We start from the raw sequence: 24,692 nt of genomic DNA, 5'->3' as shown, positions 1-24,692 counted from the left end.
GGGGGGGAGGAGCTGGAGCGCGGGGGTGGGAGGAGCTGGAGCGGTGGGAGAGGGAGGAGCTGTAGCAGAAATGGGGAAGGGGGGGGTAACGGCTCCTGGGGGCTTCATCTGGTTTATAATTTCATTCTCCATAGCGGGTCCCAGCAGCCTCTCTTTTTATTTTTTTATTAACTGTTTATCTTCTGCATGACTCCCAACTGTCCTGCTTTGTGAAGAACAGTCCTGATTTTGGCAACATTTGCTCCAGGTGTCCTGGGACAAAAAAAGGAGTAAAGTAGGCGGAGTTACACAGCGCAGCGTTCTGGCTCCCATTGGCCAGCGTTCTCGTTGTGTTTATGTCTCTTATATACCAACCAAGTTCCCTCTTTCTCATTCAGCGAATGAATTCTATAAATATTTCTGGGAAAGTAGGGATTTTTAAGCTGTATTATTATACGAAAAAATTATAAAAGCTGGAATTTACGGGAATATAAATTATCCGCAGCCGATACCAAAATATATTCATTAACCTGATTTCTGTCGTTTTCATTTATTTTAAGTTGTTTTTTAAAGGTTTTTGTTTATTGTGTTTAACCCCTACCTAACCCTGTCCAACAAATCCCCCGCTGACTGCACCATATCAACTAACAGGGAATATAAATAATAACCCCTTAGGGTCAAGTAAAAAAAGAGATAAAATATTTTATTAAAGCCAGGAATTTAGGGAATTAGCAACAGTGGGGAGGGCATTTTTAACCAATTACATACCAGGTACGTTATGAGTCCTGTAGTAGCAAAATTATCATGACGTGCCTGTTATCTCATTGGTTGCAGGGGGTTTAACCTCTACCTCTTCTGCTGGGAGGCTGTTCCCCTCTCTCTCTCCTGCAGATTGTACGTATTCAGATCTTTTAGTCATTTTGAGAATTTATATCCTGCAGATCTTTCCCCGTTGTAGTCGCCTCTTTTGACCTCTCTCCAGAATGTTCCGGATCCTTCCAGAACTTTACATAAAACTCTACAGGATCGGCTCCAACCGAAGTGGCAGCGCTGACCGCGCATGGGGTGATGCAGGGGCATAAAGCACTAGCAGGGGGCCACACATCCGGATGGAGCAAATCTTCTAAACTACAGCCCCATTGTGACGGAGACCCCCGTACTCGGACTTCCTTGCCGCTGAAAGGGATTAACCCTTCGTATTCCCCCAAGCACTAGCCGGGACTTAGTGTACAAACAGAACGGAGTTTATTGAGGACGCCTCAGATATTTATACGCAGCACACGGCGGGATTAGGGATAGAATCTCATCAACCACCAGACAGCGCGGCTCCGTCATACAGTTCTATGGCCAGAAATGCCCACCCGACAAAGAGTCCCTATTTTGGGGTGATCCAGACGGAGCGGCGTCGATCCCGGGGTAGTAATGGAGAGCTCAGGGTCCGTGGATGATATGATCCAAAAAGTGACGCGGTGCAACGTCAGGACCCTGAGCGACAGCGTTGGAAACCCTGGAATAATCCGCGTGGAATCCCTCAGTTCCATAACCGCGGCTGGTAAACCCCGGTCCTGGTGATAAAACCAGGGTTCCCAGACGAGCTCCGTCTCTGTAACCCCCACCGAGTGTCGCCCACCACAAGCTTAATGTTACCCCGAAAGAGCATTGTGGTGGGGCAACAGGTGTCCGTAGCAGCGAAATTACAATGGTCGGCAGGTATGGCCGCGGGGGGTTGAATCCGACCAGCACAAGGAGCCCACAGGGTCCGTGAGCCCTTATTCCTTGGGAAAGTCGGTGAATATACTCGTTTGGCTGAGGGGGTAACACACAGGGATAGACGTACAATACATGAAATCAGGACTGGGGCCAAAATAACGTATGGGACAAACGGATGGACTGTCACACCCAATAACCATTATTTTACCCTTTCTGTGATCTCAGTTGCCCCGGAGGTGAAGGTTTCAGCCCAGACTTCAGAGGGGGCCACAAAGCTTCACTGCCAGGTGTACGGGTTTTACCCCCGCGATGTGGACGTGAATTGGAAGAGGAACGAGATAGATATTCCCTCGGATGAGGCCAAACAGGTTCTCCCCAATACCGACGGCACTTACCAGATCAGGGTCACCGTGGAAGTGACTCCAAAAGAGGGGGACAGTTACTCCTGCCACGTGGACCACGGCAGCCTGGCAGAGCCACTCATTGTGATGTGGGGTGAGTGCCTCAAGGAGAGGGGTAATTACCCCAACACTTACATCACATTCTCAGATTGCCCCCCGACTGATATCTCCTGTTTTGTGTCACTCAGATCCGAGGAAGGGCGGAAGCAGCAGCACCGTGTACATCGTCATTGGAGTCGTTGCAGGGATCGCTGTCGCTGCTGCTGTTGGGTTTATATTATGGAAGAGGAGAGGTTCGCGAATTACTGCTTCTGAATACTCTATAGAGGCTTCTTCACATGACATCACTAATAATTCTGATTGTATATGACGGGGAGTGTCACCTTATCACCATAGCAACCAATAACACTTCTGATTTTTATGTAGTGACACCAATTTTCATACTTTGCCCCAGAATCCCTTCTACGTAACCCTGGTATTAATTATTTTAAAATCTGTTTATTATATTCTTTTCTCCTTTATTTCAGGCGAACGTCCCGTTTACGCCCCGACTGGCAGTAAGTAATCCGTTCGCCTCCCGCTATGTTGGCGTTTCTGTGCGCGGGTATAATGGCTGGCAGCGGAGGTTGGCGGGTGATATTATAATATACAGAATACTGGCGGTGGGGGTCACGTACTCGGGGGTCACGTGTCTGAGCTGTCTTCAGATAACTCTGGTGGGTTATGGGTTGTGGGGGGCAGGTAGGGAGGGACGTTGTGCCTAAAAGCCCCATTTGAGGGAGACGGGCAGTGCCACGCGCCACATACCTGTGCTGGGTATCTAATTAGTGATGGGAAGATTGGCGTCACCTTTATAACAAATATTTTTTTTCTTTTAAGCGTCAGAATGGTCTCCAGCCACATCCACAACGTAAATGTAAGTCCGTAATGATAACGGGAAGATGTTTATTGTCTTCATATGAGGAGAGCCTGATACAAGTTCAATAATTCAGTGATTCTGGGAAAATCAGAGCAGAAAGAGACCTCCGAGCCCAAATATTTCTAGTATAAACCGTGTAACTATATAGACATCCAGAACACGAGCCGGGCAGAGCGGCTCCATTATTACTCCTATTAGTTACGCGTCATCCTGCTGGCGCAGAACCTGCTTTCCAGAGAACTTTCTACAGATCTACATAAAAAAATCTGTTCCGTGTGATTGATCTGCGAGCGCCGTCTCACAATTTATTTATATTGAATGGGGGGTCGCGTACTTTTCTACTGGGAGACGATCAAACAAGCCACCTTAAACTGGTTTCAGTTTCTAAACCCTCCATGTTTGTTCTCCTTTCTCTCTCCTATTGACTAATATTTAAATTATTAAGGAAATGAATAAGTGAAGTAAGTTTAAGGCGACACATTAATGTATTTTCGATGTCTTTGCAGCTCCGCAAACAGAAGGGATCCGTACCAGGAATTCCGTGTAGGAAACGGGAGAAAATCCCCCGCCTGGCGCCGGCCCCTGCGTCCACTTCTTATAACTCACAGAAATCAAAAGCTTTTATAGGAATTGCTTTAAGTCGTATAATCTGCTTTATACTTGCAAATATTCTTATATAAATACCTGGGAACTCTCCGGGTCAACACCTGAATCCTCCGGGTTGCGGGGTCTTGACATGGCCCACCCATTTCCCCTTTAAATAAGGATATTTCCCATGATGTCAGCGGGTAGTCCTGGCCGCGTCCCTCTAGAGTAGGCTCTGGGTAGCCGGAGCCCAGACGTTCCCAGGTTTGTTCATATACAGTAAGGTTTAGTGGGTGATTCACTGCTTTGCTACAATAAGATACTCGGTAATATTTTCGGCTCGTTATCTATAAATAAGGGTAGAATATGGGGGTCTCGGGCTGTAATAATCTCTGATGAGGGATATGTAAATGGGAATAAGGGAAGGAACCTCAGACAGAAAGTACTGAGACGCGTAAAACATGGAGGATTCTGGGGGTTCTGGCGACTACAGACCAGTAAGCCTTACATCAGTATCTTGGCAAGAGACAGGTTGTAGTTGATGGCGATTGTTCAGAGGAGGCCCTTCTTACTAGCGGGGGACCTCGGGGGCCCATTTTTTCATGTTTTTATAAAAACATTACAGCTGGTCTCGAAGATAAGGCGCGTCTCTTCAACAATACAGAGGTCTGTAAGCCATCGGCTGATGGTAAACGGGATCTGTGATTGGTGACAACAGACGAGATGGGGTTTGGAAATAATTATTTTAACCCCTTCGCGACCTTTGCCGGTTCAGGACCGTCATGACAAGAAGGTCACTAAATGACCTTTGACGGTCCTGAACCGTCAAAAAATTAAGCTTAGAAAGTGATCAAGGATCACTTTCTTCGCTTAAACGGCCTTGCTGCAATGCCTCGATGTCGAGGCCGAGATCGGCATCGGGGGCCATGTCTGGCCCCTCCCCGGGGCGTCAACAGCCGCCATACATTGTATGGCGGCGGACGCCCGTTTTAAAAGCGTTTAGGAGGCGATCGCCTCCTAAACTTAAATGGTGTCGCTGGAATGCCTCGATCTGGAGGCATCCAGCGACACCAAACACTTACCTCTGGGTGGGCTGTGACCGCTCCGGAGAGCAGTCACAGCCGCAGCTGCCGGTGTTCTTCGCCATCAGCAAGATGGCGGCGGCCCGGGAAAATAAACAATAAAGATGAAAGAGTTAGCTAGATGGTCTCCAGACCAAATGTGCTAACATTTAAAAATAATTATGCAGTGATGTCACTAGATGAACCATCCAGTACCAGCAAAATGTGTAAAAAAAAATATAAAAAAAAGTATTAAAAAAATAAAATAATAAAGTTTATTATTTTGAGCAAGTGCTAAAATTTCTCAAAAATCTCAACAAAGAGTTAAAATAAAAGCACTTCAAATACCCAAGGGGTGTCTAATATAAAAAAAAATGGCTGATGGGGTAAATTGGAGTGGCCGAGCTCAAAGATAGGGCATAGGTACAGACTGACCAAAATGGAGAAAAAAAGCGCACTTCCCAAATGTGGCATTTTAAATCTGAAACAACCCGACAAACCCATGCAGGTCGGGTATCACTGCACTCAGGAGATGTTCCTGAACACACATTGGGGTGTTGTTTGACAGTGACATATACCAGAACCTAAAGTACAATTTGTGTGAAAAAAAAATAAAAAAAATTACTATTACAAAGTTTGACAAAGTGTAGTTCTATAATTGGTGCATGGAAAGGGTTAAAATAACAGCATTTGGAATACCCTGGGGTGTCTAGTTTTCAAAAATATATGGTTTGAATGGGTTAAATTGAGTTAACCGGCTTCAAAGATATTCCAAAGAGGAGATGGAGGCAGACTGACCAGATTTGTTAAAAAAGATTTGGAAATCATAAAACGCTGCTTGTACTTATTGCCCTATAACTTACAAAAAACAGCAAAAAAACATAAAAACATTGGGTATCTCTAAACTCAGGACAAGTAGTAGAATCTATTTAGCTAGTTTTTTTACTTGCTTTTTTAGGTGAGTAAAAGATTTTTCAAATAAAAGTCATAAAATGTGTTTTTTTTTCAATTTTTCACCATGTTTTTTTTATTTTTTTTATAGTAAATAAGATGATACGATCAAAATAATGGTATCTGAAGAAAGCCCATCTTGTCCTGAAAAAAAAACAATATATAATTTATGTGGGTTCACTAAATGAGTGAGGAGAAAATTACAGCTGAACACAAGCACCACAAAAGTGTCAAAACAGCCTCGGTCCCACAGGGTACAAAACGAAAAATGAGCCCGGTCCTTAAGGGGTTAAGAGCTTAAGGATTGGCGGGGAATTATTTTTGTGATGTTTAGATCTGTTTAACACGCAATAAAATGATTACAATAAAATATACATAAAAGTTCTACCTTCTTTTTTCAGTATTTGATTTGGTTAGAATCGGCAGCTCATGTGAACTTGGCTTTGTTTCATATAATAATAATTTAATAATAGCAAAAGAAAAAGTAAATGAATAGATAAATAAAGCTAACGTGTATCCTGGGATAACGAGGTCTTTAATATCTGCCGGTAATATTGTTATTAATGTAAACTTACATCTGAGTGAAACAAAGCACATGGTGCGGGGTTGGGGGTTGAGATCCCAATTCTTGCTCATCTGGGTGTTTAGACGGATGCATTAGTAGCAAAGTCAGACCCCAGGGTATCGGGGGCGGTCGTGGAGACCCCCATCCCCAGAACGATATTGACAGAAGGAGGCGACTAAAATAGGAAACGGTTTTCAGGATCAAAATGATGAGGAAAGACTGAGGGAGCTCAATATGTCCGCCTTGGGGGAGCTCTGTAGTTACAGACGAGTTTTACGGGCTCGCTACACACTTCAGCGCTCGGCAGCCCCGCTCTGTCAGCGTGCGCGGTCTACCGCTTTGTGGCTGAGCTGTTTCATTTTGTAAAATAGATCCATGCCCCCCAAAACTCCCATCACCCCCAGCCACGAAGATGACAAGGATGATGGGAGTTATAGTCCTGCAAATCAGGTACACTAGAGGTGCAAAAAGGTTTGTATACTTGTGGACATGTACATGTCTTTAGCATGATTACCCTTCTTACGTGTGCCTGATCTACGTTGTATTCTGTATGAGGCCAGGTTAAGGAGTTTGGGGCCCTTACACATAAAGGGCCCCTCTTTTATTCTGGATAATTTTCCTCCTCAACACAAAAAACATTATATGAAATAAAGCAAAAAAGCAGGTTATTGCAGAATTCCATTCATTTCTGTCAGGGCGTCGCGTCACTCCCAGCTCATATTAAGCTTTGGCACCACGCTGATAAGTTAATAATTCTATTTATTTAATACCACAAATATATATATTTAACACAAGTGACATTAAAAACCATATCTGCTTCATACACGGATCCTTCGAAAGTAATTGGCTGCTGTACAAGACAGACTTTGGCAAAACTCAAGAAGAGACACAACAGCCAGATCACCGCTCAAGGACAGCTTTTTATTTTTTTTTTCTTTTTTCTGCAGGGGACAATCCAGATCTCATCAGAAGATCAGGGACCAGCAATCCACCTCAAGCTGTGTGGACTTCTAATATAAAAGCCTTGTTATTTTATTAAATAATACTAAAGCCTGGCTGTTTCATCCTTGGCAGTCTCATCAGCATGAGGTTATACTATTGGCTTGAGGCTTGGGGTAGTACGAGAAATACCATTACATAAGTAAAGGTGATGGAAACCCACTTAAATTTAAGGGGGTAGAAGCATTATTATTAAACACTCATCTACAGACACCAGACACGCCAGAAGGCTTGTTTTTCCCTCGGAAATCTCATGGTGCTGCCACAACCACAGGGGATTCTGGGTAGGTGCATGCAAATAAGGACCCTATTATTAAGTATTAAGCCAGTATTACAACCTCATTTTAAATGACCTTTACTCACCATAACTTATGTAATGGTATTTCTCTTGCTACCCCTAGCCTCACCGCTCAATTACTAACCCTGTAATGTAACCTGATGCTGTAGAATCCTGTTAAGGATGAAACTGCCATCTTTCAGTAGTGGTCTGGGTATTGCATGTCTTGCCTGGGTTTTGTTTAAAGGCTGTCCTGTACAGCAGGCAATTACTTCGAAGAGATCCATGTATCAAAGAGACAGCAGTGGTGGTTGTTGATCCTGCTCCCATGTTCCTACCCAGAATCCCTTGTGGTTGTGGCAGCACCATGAGATTTCTGAAGGGAAAAAAAGCGTTCTGGCGTGTCTGGTGTCTGTAGATGAGTGATTAATAACACTTCTACTACCCACTTAATTTTACGTGGAAGGGTTTTCTATCACCTTTACCGCCAAAACTTATGTAATTAAAAACCATACAATTAATGCACTAGATGTCACGTATATGTTAATAAATTTGATAAATAAGTGCAAAAGTTGTATTGAAATGAAGAAGTACTGAGAATGCCGCAGTGATCGGCTGTGGACCTTTCCACGTTCAGCAGGTCCCCTGACACAGGAGTAGCTCATTGTCTTCTTCCTGGGGATCCTATTACCTGCCTGGCACATAACCTCCCCAGAGATCCACTAGATTATAAATACCATCTGCCTTTCCAACACTAGCTGCTGGCAGGCCAAAGAGACGCGCATGCAAGACATTTAGCAAGAGAGACATCTTCCCACCAAAAATGAGAAACCAGAACCATCTTCATCCACAGAAGCCTGGAGACAACCAGCAGCACTGATTGACATTCCCTCAATATTAATGATTCCAATTCTATGTTAAACCAAAATGATAAATGTGCCACATTTGCCGTAATAAAGATTAACTCGGAATTGAAATGAAATATATTCGATAGTTGCTTGCGTCAGCGCAGAAGAGGGATTCGTCCTAAAAGTTTGAACAATGATTGATTGTAAGTTTCCGAATCCACATTCTTTTAATTGAATAAAAACCTAGTTTAAAATGAAATCAAAGATAGATAGATAAATAGATAGATAATAGATAGATAGATAATAGATAGATAATAGATAGATAGATAGATAGATAGATAGATAGATAGATAGATAATAGATAGATAGATAGATAGATAGATAGATAGATAGATAGATAATTAGATAGATAATAGATAGATAGATACAGAGTAATGTGATTGTAATAATTGATTATTATTATTATTATTATTATATAGCAATCTCTTAATTTTTATGTGATTATGCATTCACAAAAAATAGATAAATTATAACCCCCAGGTACCAGTTTATAAAAAATAAATAATTAAATAAATAATATATATATACGCAATATAATAGTTACTTAACACAGCTGGGCCAATATCGTATACATTCATGATACTTTTCTTATATTAATAATCCATTTTCTTGTTGTTAGGATGAAAGCCGCAGCCAGCACCCTCTCGATCCCGAACACCGCCTGCCGTGCCATATTCAGGTAACAAAACTGAGTCCTGATAATTAACATATTTGCGATGGTGGGGATTCCACGCAAGGCTTTTCCATCTGAGTCTTCCTAGGGGATTAAATGAGGCGTCTTATTAAAATAATGCAATTTCTTGTCTTTTGTAGAATGCCGTGTAAATATGTATCACGCCACGCCGTTCTTCCTTAAATCCATCTCAGAATTTAAAACTGGAGCCACCTGTGCAGATTAATTACTAAATAATTTGAGATAAAGCAGTAGGGTTATCCGGCACGAGGGTGGTGGGATAAAAATATGGAGAAAGACAGAAGGGGAGACAACGGACATCTAGATCATGAATGGCCTGAGCAAGAACCAGTTTCTTCAATGAAGTGACCATGGTAGGAGGATATAACAACATGGATTATTTCACCCAGACATTCTATTTTCTATCCGCATAAACAAAAAGCATTTGCGAGAGCATGTGACTTTATAACAGGCAGGTTTTAGGTGATTACATACAAAGTCACGTTGCCTGGAACTTATAAAATTATTAATTTCATACCCTCACAAATAAATCAGTCTAATCCTGCCACAAGAGAGATTCAGAATAAAAGCATAAATCACACAGATTTAACATAGCCAATCACATACCTGTAGACATACATGAGCAGGGGTGTCCACATCTAGTCTCATCCTTTTAATTGGGGTGAGCCCCAAGAGATTCTTGAACGGTACAATACCATACAGCAAAGATCTGAGATTAACTCCCCAAGGACAGACAGACACCTAATGGCCTGCCCTACAGCCAATCCCTGTTCAGGAGCAAATTTTAGCTCTCGCATGCCATTGCGCAGGAAAAATCTCTATCGACATATCATTCCGATCCCACCCAAAAGGGCAGTCCAGAACCAAATGAGAGGCAAATTGCTTCTGCACAACCCCAGACAAATGTTCCAGCTCATAAGCAGGGTCCAGTAGGGTCCAGTAGGGTCCAGTAGGGTCCAGTAGGGTCCAGTAGGGTCCAGTAGGGTCCAGTAGGGTCCAGTAGGGTCTCGCCCTAAATTAAAGGGTACATCCAAACATTGACCTCTTTACTGTCCTGTGCTCATTAAGATGCAAACTGGGCTTTGTTCATGGAGCCTGTGAAGACTTGGTTTACTTGAATAAAGTACTTTTATTTTGAGGTATTGTGTTGGCTGTTGGGGTTGCTGTTTATTTCATATATCACTATAATGGTAAAAGGTAGTTATGTCTTGAAATGTTCTCAGGCTGGAGTAAACTGTAGGATAGGCTTTTAAGGAGTTATCAGTCCTCTTTGAATCTTTTGTGGTTCTATGCATGGGGAAACCCAGCTTACACTTCAGTGGACGGTTCAGTCTGATATATTAATAGAGGGTTTTCCTATGAAATGACACAAAAGAGCTAAAACCTGAGATGCTCTTAAGTAACGATGAACCCATTAACCAGCTGTCTGTCCTCAGTAACTTAATCTCAAACCTTTTTTTGCATGGTTAGAAAAGGAAAGAATGGGATCAATGAGATATAACTGCAGTGGTTTTGTGGCTTCTTCTAAGTTCAGCCACTCGTGTATAGAGATCTACATTATAGTGCGGTATAAATGTGTATATAGGTGTGTACTTCGGTATCTGTTTGTAGTAATTTATATCACTTTGTTTATATCGCAGAAAAAAAAATGCACGTCTCAGAATGTTCAAAGCTACCAAACAGAACGACTGTGACCAAGTTCCTGTTGGTGGGGTTTAGCGGCTGTCGAGGATGCCAGCTTTCTATCTTTGCCTCATTTTTACTGATTTATATATTTGCCGTCCTAGAAAATGTAGTAATCGTAGCGCTGGTCTTGCAAGATTTAAAACTCCACAAGCCAATGTATATTTTCTTGGGGAACCTGTCCTTCCTGGAGATCTGGTACATCAGTGTCACTTTGCCCAACATGTTGGCCAACATCCTTACGGGGAACCATGAGATTTCCCACGGCGCTTGTATTGCCCAGCTCTTTATTTTCACATTTCTAGGCGCTGCCGAGTGTTATCTCTTGGCCGCCATGGCTTATGACCGTTACGTGGCTATTTGTAATCCTCTACGGTACACAATGATAATGCAAAGCAAGAGTGTTGTGGCGCTCCTGCTTTGCTGCTGGCTCAGTGGCCTCTTCACGCCCGTTCTTCCCATTTGGTTTCTTAGTCAGCTGGATTTCTGCGGGCCTAATCAAGTTGAACATTATTTTTGTGATGCGTCACCGCTGGTTACGCTGGCGTGTGGTGATACCAAGTCCAAAGAGCTTGTGGACTTCATTGTGTCCGTGGCTGTTCTCATGAGCTCACTGTCGGTCATCTTTATCTCTTACTTTTGCATCACGTGGACTATCATGAAGATGTCGTCTTCCCGCGGAAGGCGCAAGGCCTTTTCCACCTGTACCTCTCACCTGGCTGTGGTTTGCCTCTTCTACGGATCTATGGGTTTCACTTACATGCGGGTGGGCACGGGTTCCCCCTTCTCCAACAACATGCTTGTGTCTGTTTTCTATTCTATTGTTACCCCAACTCTGAACCCTGTCATTTATTCGCTCCGAAATGAAGATGTCAGGGTAGCGCTAAATAAAGTTCTGAAAACCAAATCTCTTTTGAGAAAAAGATAATTACGTCACTCAGTTAAGGGCTAGCGGACATCAATACGGCCCTACAACATCTTTATATTACAGCTCAGCGGCCCTAGCACCACCATACTATAGGCTAGAATTATGCATTGGGTTGACTTTGCTTTCTCCATCCCAGGGGGCTCCATGCTTCTCATATGTTTATTACAACTCCCCCTTTCCATTGGGATAAAGCATAGGTGGTCTACAAGCCGAGGTTCTATTATTGCAGTACCCCCTGATTGCCTCTAGGGGGCGACACTCATTACCCCCCCTCTTCTTTAAAAGGGGTCCAGAGGAGCCCCTCAGCTTTATTTTATTTATTTTTCATTGAATTTCTTCAGTTGTTACTAAGTCTTTTTGTGTAAAACATACTAAACCTGTGTAAACGATCTTTTACATACAGTGTAAGACTGTATGCCCACACGTGTCGCCATATACTTATAATTACCATTTTCTGTCTATTTGTTAGAGATATAAAATGTGTATTTTACTCAATTCCCAATTTCACCGAAATTCTGACCATGATTTTTTATCAATAAAGTATATATGTGCATGGATGTATATATTTTTTTTTTTTTTTTACCTCTAACAGTTGTATTTAGCCCTTTATGGTTTGCTATATGATATAATAATAAATGTGCAATTATACGGTATAAGTGGACTACAGACATTTTTATTGGGGCACAATAGGTATGAATAATGGGTTAACTGCCCTGAGGAGCTTACAGTCTAAGTAGTAGACAACAGACAAAGTGTGGCGCTTAGTGTTAGGTTCCATGTATCCCGGTTTATGTTTCTTATCTCTATAATCTTTCTTCACACTTTTATGTAAATTATTTTATCACTAGATGGTTTTGTTAACAATTAACTTTCCACCCTAAAATTAACTTGGACCATAAATGTGGAAAAAAGGAGCTACTAGGCAATTATTTAAGGGATATTGTAAATTATAATGTGTAAATCCTTCTAAATTCCCAAATTTGCTTTTGTTTCCAATGGAAAACGATAGAAACTTGGCTATTCACGAGTCAATAAGTTAAATAATAAGTCAAGTTGAAAAGGTTTTCGACTCTTGACTCCACAGGAGAAGGCGAGCGGTCCAAGAATTGGTCTAAATAACGAAGACTTCCAACTTAATTAGCAAATGACCTACCGGATTAATTCCGTTAATGTCTATTTAGGCCGCACTCGCCAGTAATTTGGCAAATAATTCGATGCAGCTCACTATAACTCAACGGAGTGCTCGGAATTCCAAACTCAATATCTCAACTTTTAGGGGACAATTAAGATATCTCTGCAACTCAAATAACAACGGAGATTAACTGGGCTTCCCTGGGTTTGTGGATGTATGGTTAGAAAATGTAGAACAAGCATTTTTAACTATTTATATCTATTGAATCAGAGTATTTGTAATACGTTTCACTACCCTTTAACAAGTTTTAGAAAACCGATTCTCAAGGTTTTGAAAGGTTTTTATTATGAGACAAAACATCGTTAAGTTCTTTCTTTCATCGTCTGCCCATTCCTTCTAGACTCTTTCCCCAATGTATTCCGAGGGTATAAACCAGAACGTCTTCAAGCTTAAAAATTAAATGCTCTGAGATGATTCTCAATCGGCGATCCATATTCTAGTTTAGGTTTTGATAACAAACATGAAGTATTCATAGATTTACGAGTCACTTGGACCTCTTCTGGAAGAACGGCTTTATTTTTTAATTTTTTTGTGCCATATCGAGACTTTAAAATAGACCAAAAAATACAATAAAGTATCCTCTTATTCTTCCAAAAATTGGACGTTTTTGGAAGTAAGCAGCATTATTTGGGAATCCAAACGTGTGCCTCCTATGTCATAGAAACGCAAGGATCTCTAGCCAAGCCAACTTTAAACAGACTCTGGACGCAGTTTCATAAAAAAGGTGAGTTATCAAGAACATATTCTGAAAAAATAAACGAGTAAATAAATGAATAAATAAATAATAAGAAAGAAAATGGGGGGGCATAACATGTCTTAAATAAATCAAGGGAATATTTAAAATATTTATATTTATAATAAAAATCTAATTTTCGCTCAAGAAAGCGGGAAGAATTAGGATTTGAGGTGAGATTCTCTCAACCAAAATGTCTAAAAATAAAAAAAAAATATATATTTTAACTGATTAATTGCGTGGACTGCAGCTGAGCCAAATATTATACTTTTTTTTTTAGTTTAACCCGTGCAAGATATAGGGGGAATTTATAAATACAGAGCTTTGACAAAATTTAAATATTGAAATTATTTTTATTTTAAAATACACATCGCCCATCAGGGTACACCACATATTCCGTGACGTTTGTGCGTTCCTACATCTGGAAGCGTCTTTAGAATTGGTAGACGGATCTGCCATCGTAGAGAAATCGTTTATTATTAATAATAATGAATAAGATGTTACTTTCGCTCGCTGTCTTAACGACCCCTGATTGTTTCGTGCTGTAAAAAAACATTCACAATAAGAAATCGTCATAGACTTATCATATATTTATTAAACCACCACGCAGATCCCATCGCAGCGACTCGCCAGTGGTGGCGGCAGCCAAATGATTCTAATGATGATCCTTATGGAAACCACGACTTGTCAGGAGGGGAAGGTGATCTGAATGAAGTCACCTGTGTCCAAGCAGGGATTCCAGCTGTCATATAGAGTAGAAGTGAGAAAAGCACCAATCGGGATGCTCAGATATCACTAAATCAAAGGGGAATATGACTCCAGACTGTGTGACCCTGAGATTCTGCTCATTCTCCCTGAGGTTGAGTTAAAAGACCCGATACTCAGGGCAAACAGGGGTCTTCATCTACCTGTCTTTTGGAATCAGTCGTACACATGGAGACTCATCAGGGGAATCGCACTCATTTCGTTATTAAAGGGATATCCGATGTCCCCGAGCTGCAGCTTCCGCTCTTCCTCCTTGTTCTCCTCATCTATCTCATCACGCTTGGTGGCAACCTGACCATTCTACTCCTCGTCTCGATCGACACCTGGAATGTGATTACGGACTCCCTATGCCAAGCTATCCCCCAACACTTACACATCCATGCTATCTGGATCCATCATTCACAAACATTCAGCATAACACCCATCACTCTCACACACTTACATTCAGCATAACACCCATCACTCTCACACACTTACATTCAGCATAACACCCATCACTCTCACACACTTATATTCAGCATAACACCCATCACTCTCTCACACTTACTAATCCACTCTCTCCTACCTTTTCTTCTTTCACTCTCACTTTTCCTCCTCTTCTTCTTCTACTTCTTCTTCTTCTTCCTGTCCTTCCAGTGTACTGAGCGCGGAAGACGGTGGGCGTGGCTTCAGTGTTTACTGGCCAGGTACGCATGACGGCCGCATTCAATCCTGCTCGCGGCGGCTTAGTTTTTAACTTTGCGGCCGCAGCCGCATTGAATGCTCGTCTGCCGGTCGTCCGTCCGGCCCACCGGCCCGGATTTAGGGCGGCCTGGGAGGGCAATTGCCCCCCTGCCCCCCGGCCCAGCCAGCCCCTGCCAGGCATGGACCTCCTAGCACTCTTGTCCCATGTGGGATACCCGCCGTACCCCAATGAGGAGGCTCTTACAAAGCAGGAAAAAAAACCCGTTGGTTTCCTTGTGCAGGGGAATTTTGCCTGCCATATTAGTTCTGGATTGCCCCTTGGGGCCGCATCGAACAGATATGTTTTGTTCTATTTTGCAACATCGCGGGTAATTAAAGTTATTGTCGACTTTAAATTCCACGTGGGATTTAATGGTAGATTAACCCTTCGGGGCTAATTATAAAGTGATGTTTGCAAACCACGGAACCCTCGGCGGGGTATTTAAAACTTATGAGCAAATCGGCAAAAGGTTTAACTGTGAAAATAAAGACTTATCTTTCCGGATATCAACGATGGCCGTCCAAAGTCACAAAGCTATTGTGATTCAATTTAAATGGGATATTTACCAAAACTCTCATAAAAAGGCGTCTTTATTATCAGGATATTATTCATTAAATGATGCTAACCTGTTAAAGGTGCTGTTCCACCTAAAGAAAGTATTCATTGAATGCCCCTAGTCTACTAAACTCAGCAGGTCCGCCATTTTACACTTTCCTCCAAAGGTTCAATCCCTTAAATACAACGCCAACACTTTTAGGCAGGGGTGGCAATAAAACCCTCTATATGTGACGGTGTTATTACTGAGTATATGGCACATACAGTATGTGTGGGGGTCAGCAACATTAGACTTATTCTCACAGACATCATCAATGGGGTTCAGTTGGTATCCCTTCCTATGCAAGAGACCAAGTAGGTCCCTGTCCGGACTGCCCTCTTTACTTGGGCTGAGCCCCAAAGAGATTCCATCCAGAAAAGGATTGAGATAAAATCACAGAGTACAGGCAGCCGCGTGAAAGTTTATCCTGCGTTGTATCCCAGCTGGGGAGCAAATTTTATCATTTTTGTTCCAATATGGAGGAAAAATCTCCATCAACAAATTAGTCCGATCCTGCCACAAGGGAGGTTCAGATTCAACACACGAGGCAAATTTCCTCTGCACGAGGGAACCAACACGTATGTTTCTGCCTTCTTAGGCTTCGTCAGTGGGGTCTGTGACAGGGCCGGGCTAGCCGGCTCATATGTCCGTGTGAAGTTTAGCCGGGTCACGGAGCGCTTTTGTGTCCGGTTCCGTATACCGTGACCCGGTAATATTTTATAAGACATTTTATTGTGTATTCGTCCCAGAGACTGAATGTGGCTTCAGCTCCAGCCTTCAAAGAGACGATCCTGTAATCCGGCTGGGGATTGGGGGTTGGGTTCGGTACACATTGCATTGAGATTGTATATAAAGTTCTGTGAGTTTGTAAATAAAGGAGTTCTTCTTGGTTTACTACGAATGGTGGTCTGGATGATCCGTGGATAGCTGAGTGCGATCCGTATGAGGGACTGACTGGTGATTCCTCAGCCCTCAAACAGGGGTACCCAGCCTTGGGTACGGTGACCCTGTAACAGGGTCCAGTTGGTATACCTCTATGCTCCCAAATGGGGATGCACCTAGCACCAAAAGCAGCTGCATGTCCTCGATGAGTTAATATCAAACTTATAGGGCGATACCAATGGGTTTTCACCGATGAACGCTTTGAAGGCTGTAACGTGCATCCAAAATTGCTCATTCGTTTATGCAAAGAGTTTGTATGCCCTCATGTGCTATTACAAAAAACTCAACTACTATAACAGCTACGCCCTACAACAAGGGCAGTCCAGAACAAAAAAAATTACAAGAAACCTCCCCCCACCAAAGACACAAACAGCCAAAAACACATTACAATTCTTTATTTTATTTTAGTTTAATTTATTTACTTATTGCTTCTTTTAGAACAGCTGCGCATATTTCTCTATGTGTAAGAGAGCAGGGGTGTCCACATCTAGTCTCATCGGTTTAATTGGGGTGAGCCCCAAGAGATTCCTGAACAGTACATACAATACAGCAAAGATCTGAGATTAACTCACCAAGGACAGACAGACACCTAATGGCCTGCCCTACAGCCAATCCCTGTTCGGGAGCAAATTTTAGCTCTCGCTAATCTTCGGATCACTCAGTGTGACTCACAGGAGATACCGTTTCCCAGTCGCTCCGTGCAGGCACACTAACGATTGGCCCCGCCCCTTTCATTACTCAATGAACCCTCCTGCCTGCCTACTTGAGTAATGTCAATGAAGGCAGAGTCATTCAAAGATTCGGATCTGACAGTGATCCGGATCATTGTAAGATCCGGATCTTTGAAGGACTCTCTGCCTTCATTGGGATTCTAATCATTCAGAGAATATCACCATACTGTTATAAATAATACATTAATAATCACTGCCCCCAGGATTTACATTCCCTTTACCTGCAACTGCACCTTAAGCTAACTTTATTAAATTAATTAAATTAACCCTCAGCATAAAATTAACCCTTAACACCCCATCAACCATGACGGCCCCTAAAATTAACCCTTAACACCCCATTAAGCATAACTGCCCCTAAATTAACCCTAAACACCCCCCGTTAAGCATAACTGCTTTTTTTATATATTTTTTCGGTACTAGATAATGATATATAACTATATATACATACATATAATACATACATGTATAAACATAAATATACAATAGAAACATCAGCCTTAGCCCTTCAGGGGTTAACTGGCCACTTACAGCCCCGGACTGGTCATCCGGCACACGGGCTGATAGACCCGGCTGCATGAGCATAAAACACATAACATGCCGCTGCACACATCTAGATGTCGGCCACGCTTGTGTCATCAGGTGGCCGCTGGTCTTAAAGGGCCAGGGCTACCTCTTCACCGCCAGCGCGGCCCTGGGCACTTATCAGTTATGAGGCTGAAAACTCGTTTCTTTTGCACTTAGTCAGCAGAGATCCTGCCTGGAACAGCCAGATCATATGTATGAATTACTGTATATATTGTATTTTTTTATTAATAATTTTTAAAAATCCATCTAATGAGGTTAAACATCCTATATCTTGTTCACAGAAAGTTTTATTGATAGGAACTTAAATTATTTTTATAATGACAATGTATAAAGTTATTGAGGATCTAGAATACAGTTTATATCTCCTCCTCCTACTACGAGAATTTTTGGTTTTTGGCCTTAGGTGTTCATCTTGTCACAGATTAATTTATATCCTGAGTAAACAGGTATCTAATTACAGGTTTGGTCATCAAGGTCTCTGTTCTATATATATATATAATTCATGCCATGTACTATGGGTCTGAATTAGGGTGACCACATGTCCCGTATCGCCCAGGACAGTCCCGTAACGGCATTTTAAGTCCCGGGCAACCTCAATCTGGGCCAATGCATTGTCCTGGAATGAGACGAGAGAGAGAGAGAAAGAGAGGAGAGAGAGAGGTGTACTGTGTGTGTTTAGATTCACAGCCCTGCATTTAGCAGCTTTATCCACCAGGTGTCGCCACAGAGCCTGACACTAAAAAGAAATGGTTTGCTTCCTTATTTAACCCCTTTGTGGACCAGAGCGGTTTTCATCTTTTAATATAAACACTATATAATTTGGCATTAAAAAAACAACATTCATAAATGTAAGACCTAAATTCTTATGAATAACATTTAAAAAGTTGGGATTTAAAGAAAACATATTCACAGTTTTACGGGTATATAAATTATCTACAGCTGGTATAAATGCGAAAAATACCAAAACACATTATTTTAACCTGCCCTGATTTGGAAAAAGCACAATATTTCTATATTATTTTCTAATTTTCTTTGTTTTAAAAAAAAACCAAATGTTTTAACCCCACCTAATGCTAAACCTATCCCTAAACGTGTGTCGCTCACCAACTACAAAATATTTATTAAAATATATATATATATATAAAATAATTAACCACTTAGGGTCAGATAACAAAAAAAATTATATATATATCTTGGGCCCCAGGGAACTGCTGTTTTCTGGCTCTCTCCAGCTCAAGGAGGGATGCAGAGAACGGGGGACACAGATGGTGTTTAGAGGCGTCACTTATGTCACACAGACCCCGCGATTGCAGTACCGTGGGGCTGGTGTCATGACTTTGGCCCTCTAGGGACATCATATTTTTTTCTTTTTTATTGAATTTTATCGGTTTATTCATCCCCAGTAGCAGCACTCAGCAGAGCTCCGTAGCTTTCTATTCCTGGAACACCTGTGTTAGGGGTGTGACAGGAGGCGGGGGGAGGCGGGGAGAGGCGGGGAGAGGCGGGGTCAGCACTGTGTGTCCACAATATGATCAAACTCAATGGTCCCTGGGAAACATGGCTAATCTGGTCATCTGGTCATTATTTATATTACCCGATAGAGGAGCGCTAGGAACGGGGAGATTTCCCACAACGCCATCCAACAGCTTGTGAGAGCCACCTTTGCCCCTAAGCAGCTTATCAGACCCATCTTAACCCCAAACACTCTGCTTGTGACATCATTGCCCCCAAATAACTTGTCTGTGCCTTCTGTGCGCCTTGCAACATACACTCTTACATAAACACATGCTAACACACATACACTTACTCATACTCACAAACAATCCCTCGCACCACTTACATATACACATCCATGCTGACACATAAACACACTCATGCTACCACACACTCCATCTCACACCACTTACACGTACATGCGCACACACAAATATTTACACACACATGCTCGTGCATACAAACGCTTTCACACACAGATTCATGTTAACAAACACTTATACATAAACATTCACGCTCACTTATACACCCCCTCCTTCCGAAAGTCAGAGCTGTCCTACACAAGATGGGACACTTGGGAGGTATGCACGCCTCTAACCTCACCTAATACCCCCACACACACACACCCTGCAGGATAAGCTTTCCCTGCGCTGGTCAGTAATATGGCTGATGACGTCACTCCAATAAACCTGGGTTTAAAATCCAGAATATTAATAACAGCCCCGCCGGAAATGAGCGGACTTTCACTTTCACTTTCTGGCTCTCACAACCTTCAGCGCTTCCCTCTGCCCGGTAACTGTTGATGCGCAGAGGATTTAATTTCCTATTGGTCTAAATTCCTGCTGCAGCCAATCAGCGCAGAGCTCCTGACTCACAGGGGGTTTCCGGTTGACTCGGGCTGTTAGTTCGGGATCAGTCTGTGGTATTCTCGTTCCGGGGCCCCGATATGTCCGCATACAGGGGGGTAAAGATGTGGCCCCTGCTGCTCATTGTGGGGGTGTCCGGGGTGTATTGCGGTGAGTATAATGGGGAGGGGTCCCCGGCATACAGAATGTGTATAGAGTGTGAGCTCTGCGGGTCAGTCTGTCTCTGACGTGTCTGTCTGTCTCAGGTCACTCTCTCCAGTATTATTACACCGCGGTCTCGGCTCCGGGACACGGTCTGCCGGAGTATATTATGGTCGGGTATGTGGACGGGATCCAGATATCGGATTATAACAGCGACCGCGGCCGGACTGTCCCTGTCGCTCGGTGGATGGAGAAAGCGGGACCGGAATACTGGGAGAGAGAGACACAGAAAGGCAAAGGCCACGAGGCTGTATTTAAATACAATGTGAGGACAGCAATGAGCCGCTTCAACCACACCGGAGGTGAGACCCAGCACTCTATCCACTACCACAGCAGCAACTCCCAGCACTTTATCCACTACCACGGTAACAACTCCCTGCACTGTATCCACTACCACAGCAGCAACTCCCCGCACTGTATCCACTACCACAGCAGCAACTCCCAGCACTGTATCCACTACCACAGCAACAACTCCCAGCACTGTATCCACTACCACAGCAGCAACTCCCCGCACTGTATCCACTACCACAGCAGCAACTCCCCGCACTGTATCCACTACCACAGCAGCAACTCCCCGCACTGTATCCACTACCACAGCAACAACTCCCTGCACTGTATCCACTACCACAGCAGCAACTCCCCGCACTGTATCCACAACCACAGCAGCAACTCCCCGCACTGTATCCACTACCACAGCAGCAACTCCCCGCATTGTATCCACTACCACAGCAGCAACTCCCCGACCTGTATCCACTACCACAGCAGCATATCCCTGCACTGTATCCACTACCACAGCAGCAACTCCCCGCACTGTATCCACTACCACAGCAGCAACTCCCCGCACTGCATCCACTACCACAGCAGCAACTCCCTGCACTGTATCCACTACAACAGCAGCAACTCTATTCACTAAAACGGTAACTCCCTGCCCTGTGTGCACTACCACAACAGTAACTCCCAGAGCTGTATCCACTACCACAACAGTAACTCCCAGCACTGTATCCACTACCACAGTAACAACTCCCCGCACTGTATCCACTACCACAGCAGCAACTTCCCGCACTGCATCCACTACCACAGCAGCAACTCCCCACACTGTATACACTACCACAGCAGCAACTCCCAGCGCTGTATCCACTACCACAGTAGCAACTCCATTCACTCTATTCACTACAACGGTAACTCCCTGCCCTGTGTCCACTACCACAACAGTAACTCCCAGAGCTGTATCCATTACCACAACAGTAACTCCCAGCACTGTATCCACTACCACAACAGTAATTCCCCGCACTGTATCCACTACCACAGCAGTAACTCCCTGCACTGTATCCACTACCATAGTAACAACTCCCCGCACTGTATCCACTACCACAGTAACAACTCCCAGCACTGTATCCACTACAACAGCAGCAACTCTATTCGCTCTATTCACTACAACAACATTAACTCCCCGCCCACTACAGCAACAGTAACTCCTAGTGCTGTATCCACTACCGCAACAGTAACTCCCTGCACTGTATCCACTACGTCCGCAGCTCCCTGCACTGTATCCACTACGACCGCAGCTCCCCGCACTGTATCCACTACGTCCGCAGCTCCCTGCACTGTATCCACTACGACCTCAGCTCCCTGCACTGTATCCACTACGTCCGCAGCTCCCTGCACTGTATCCACTGCGTCCGCAGCTCCCTGCACTGTATCCACTACGACCTCAGCTCCCTGCACTGTATCCACTACGTCCGCAGCTCCCTGCACTGTATCCACTACGACCGCAGCTCCCCGCACTGTATCCACTACGACCGCAGCTCCCCGCACTGTATCCACTACGACCGCAGCTCCCCGCACTGTATCCACTACGACCGCAGCTCCCCTCACTGTATCCACTACGACCGCAGCTCCCCGCACTGTATCCACTACGACCGCAGCTCCCCGCACTGTATCCACTACGACCGCAGCTCCCCGCACTGTATCCACTACGACCGCAGCTCCCCGCACTGTATCCACTACGACCGCAGCTCCCCGCACTGTATCCACTACGACCGCAGCTCCCCGCACTGTATCCACTACGACTGCAGCTCCCCGCACTGTATCCACTACGACTGCAGCTCCCCGCACTGTATCCACTACAACTGCAGCTCCCCGCACTGTATCCACTACGACTCCAGCTCCCCGCACTGTATCCACTACAACTGCAGCTCCCCGCACTGTATCCACTACGACTCCAGCTCCCCGCACTGTATCCACTACGACCGCAGCTCCCCGCACCGTATCCACTACGACTGCAGCTCCCCGCACTGTATCCACTACGACCGCAGCTCCCCGCACTGTATCCACTACAACTCCCAGCATTTCCATCCCAGGGGTTTATAAACTGGAGGGGAGGGAATGAACTTTAACCCTTTATTGTCCGCAGCATTCGATGCTCTGATTGGCTGCTGTATGAAGGGCTGATAGAGATGGAGCCCAATACAGTATAATGAATAATAGCCCCGAGAAACCATCTTTATGACATCATACAGATGACATCACTAATTACCGGAAACATGATATAATAACCGGGAAAACAGGCTCCCCAGCCCCCCCAGTAACCGGCTCTGCTCCCAGTACAGCGAGGGTCCGTATACTGGGGCCCCGGGGTGTGACCCCCACGTCACTCACACTCAGCCGGGTGTAACGAGTGCCGCTCTCTGCAGGTGTCCATTCCTTCCAGGCGATGTACGGCTGTGAGCTGAGGGATGACGGCAGCACCGGGGGGTACGAGCAGCGCGGATATGACGGGGGGGATTTCCTCGTCCTGGACACCGAGCGCTGGGTTTATGTTCCGGTCGTTGCCGAGGCGCAGATCACCGCACAGAGATGGAACGGTCCGGAGCTGCGAGTGGGAGAGAGATATAAGAATTACCTGGAGATCGAGTGTATAGAATGGCTGAAGAAATACATCGAGAACGGACGGGAGGAGCTGGAGCGGAGAGGTGAGAGCGGGGGAGGAGCTGGAGCGCGGGGGTGGGAGGAGCTGGAGCGGTGGGAGAGGGAGGAGCTGTAGCAGAAATGAGGGAGGGGGGGTAACGGCTCCTGGGGGCTTCATCTGGTTTATAATTTCATTCTCCATACCGGGTCCCACCAGCCTCTCTTGGATTTGTTATTAACTGTTTATCTTCTGCATGACTCCCAACTGTCCTGCTTTGTGAAGAACAGTCCTGATTTTGGCAACGTTTGCTCCAGGTGTCCTGGAGTAGGCGGAGTTACACAGCGCAGCGTTCTGGCTCCCATTGGCCAGCGTTCTCGTTGTGTTTATATCTCTTATATACCAACCAAGCTCCTTCTTTCTCATTCAGCGAATGAATTCTATAAATATTTCTGGGAAAGTAGGGATTTTTTAAGCTGTATTATTATACGAAAAAAATTATAAAAGCTGGAATTTATGAGAATATAAATTATCCGCAGCCGGTATAAATGGGAGAAATCCCAAAATATATTCATTAACCTGATTTCTGTCATTTTCATTTATTTTAAGTTGTTTTTTTAGGTTTTTGTTTATTTTGTTTAACCCCTACCTAACCCTGTCCAACAAATCCCCCACTGACTGCACCATATCAACTAACAGGAAATATAAAAAATAACCCCTTAGGGTCAAGTAAAGAAAGAGATAAAATATTTTATTAAAGCCAGGAATTTAGGGAATCAGCAACAGTGGTGGGGGGCATTTTTAACCAATTACATACCAGGTACGTTATGAGTCCTGTAGGAGCAAACTTATCATGACGTACCTGTTATGTCATTGGCTGCAGGGGGTTTAACCTCTACCTCTTCTGCTGGGAGGCTGTTCCTGTCTCCCGTCCCCTGCAGATTGTACGCATTCAGATCTTTTAGTCATTTTGAGAATTTATATCCTGCAGATCTTTCCCCGTTGTAGTCGCCTCTTTTGACCTCTCTCCAGAATGTTCCGGATCCTTCCAGAACTTTACATAAAACTCTACAGGATCGGCTCCAACCGAAGTGGCAGCGCTGACCGCGCATGGGGTGATGCAGGGGCATAAAGCACTAGCAGCGGCCACACATCCGGATGGGGCAAATCTTCTAAACTGCAGCCCCATTGTGGCGGAGACCGGTACTCGGACTTCCTTGCCGCTGAAAGGGATTAACCCTTCGTATTCCCCCAAGCACTAGCCGGGACTTAGTGTACAAACAGAACGGAGTTTATTGA

General features: G+C 44.1%; 2 protein-coding genes across 6 annotated transcripts in view; both read left to right on the top strand.

Annotated features, from left to right (window-relative positions):
- The window catches only part of LOC128503192 (class I histocompatibility antigen, F10 alpha chain-like), a 30,991-nt gene that overhangs the window by 3,564 nt on the left and 2,735 nt on the right, over nucleotides 1-24,692 (top strand). For 2 of the 5 annotated variants that reach the window (XM_053473233.1, XM_053473230.1), the window contains exons 4-6: nucleotides 1,915-2,184; nucleotides 2,279-2,383; nucleotides 2,618-2,647. In XM_053473233.1, coding sequence (XP_053329208.1) covers nucleotides 1,915-2,184; nucleotides 2,279-2,383; nucleotides 2,618-2,647 — 405 coding nt within the window. Of the gene's footprint in view, nucleotides 1-1,914; nucleotides 2,185-2,278; nucleotides 2,384-2,617; nucleotides 2,648-20,283; nucleotides 20,438-20,532; nucleotides 20,791-23,181; nucleotides 23,461-24,692 lie in introns of those variants that run through there. The other 3 variants (XM_053473234.1, XM_053473231.1, XM_053473232.1) reach the window with 2 other exon arrangements.
- Nucleotides 10,698-11,660, top strand: LOC128503095 (olfactory receptor 6Q1-like). Its single transcript, XM_053473117.1, has one exon. The coding sequence runs from the start codon at nucleotides 10,698-10,700 to the stop codon at nucleotides 11,658-11,660; it is 963 nt and encodes a 320-aa protein (XP_053329092.1).

Source organism: Spea bombifrons, chromosome 8 (genome assembly GCF_027358695.1).
Source record: "Spea bombifrons isolate aSpeBom1 chromosome 8, aSpeBom1.2.pri, whole genome shotgun sequence".
NCBI lineage: Eukaryota > Metazoa > Chordata > Amphibia > Anura > Pelobatidae > Spea > Spea bombifrons.
This window is presented reverse-complemented; position numbering and strand designations above follow the sequence as displayed.

What these genes read in the sequence shown, in the direction of transcription:
- LOC128503095 (XM_053473117.1), top strand. Translation starts at nt 10,698, where the DNA reads ATGCACGTCTCAGAATGTTCAAAGCTACCAAACAGAACGACTGTGACC.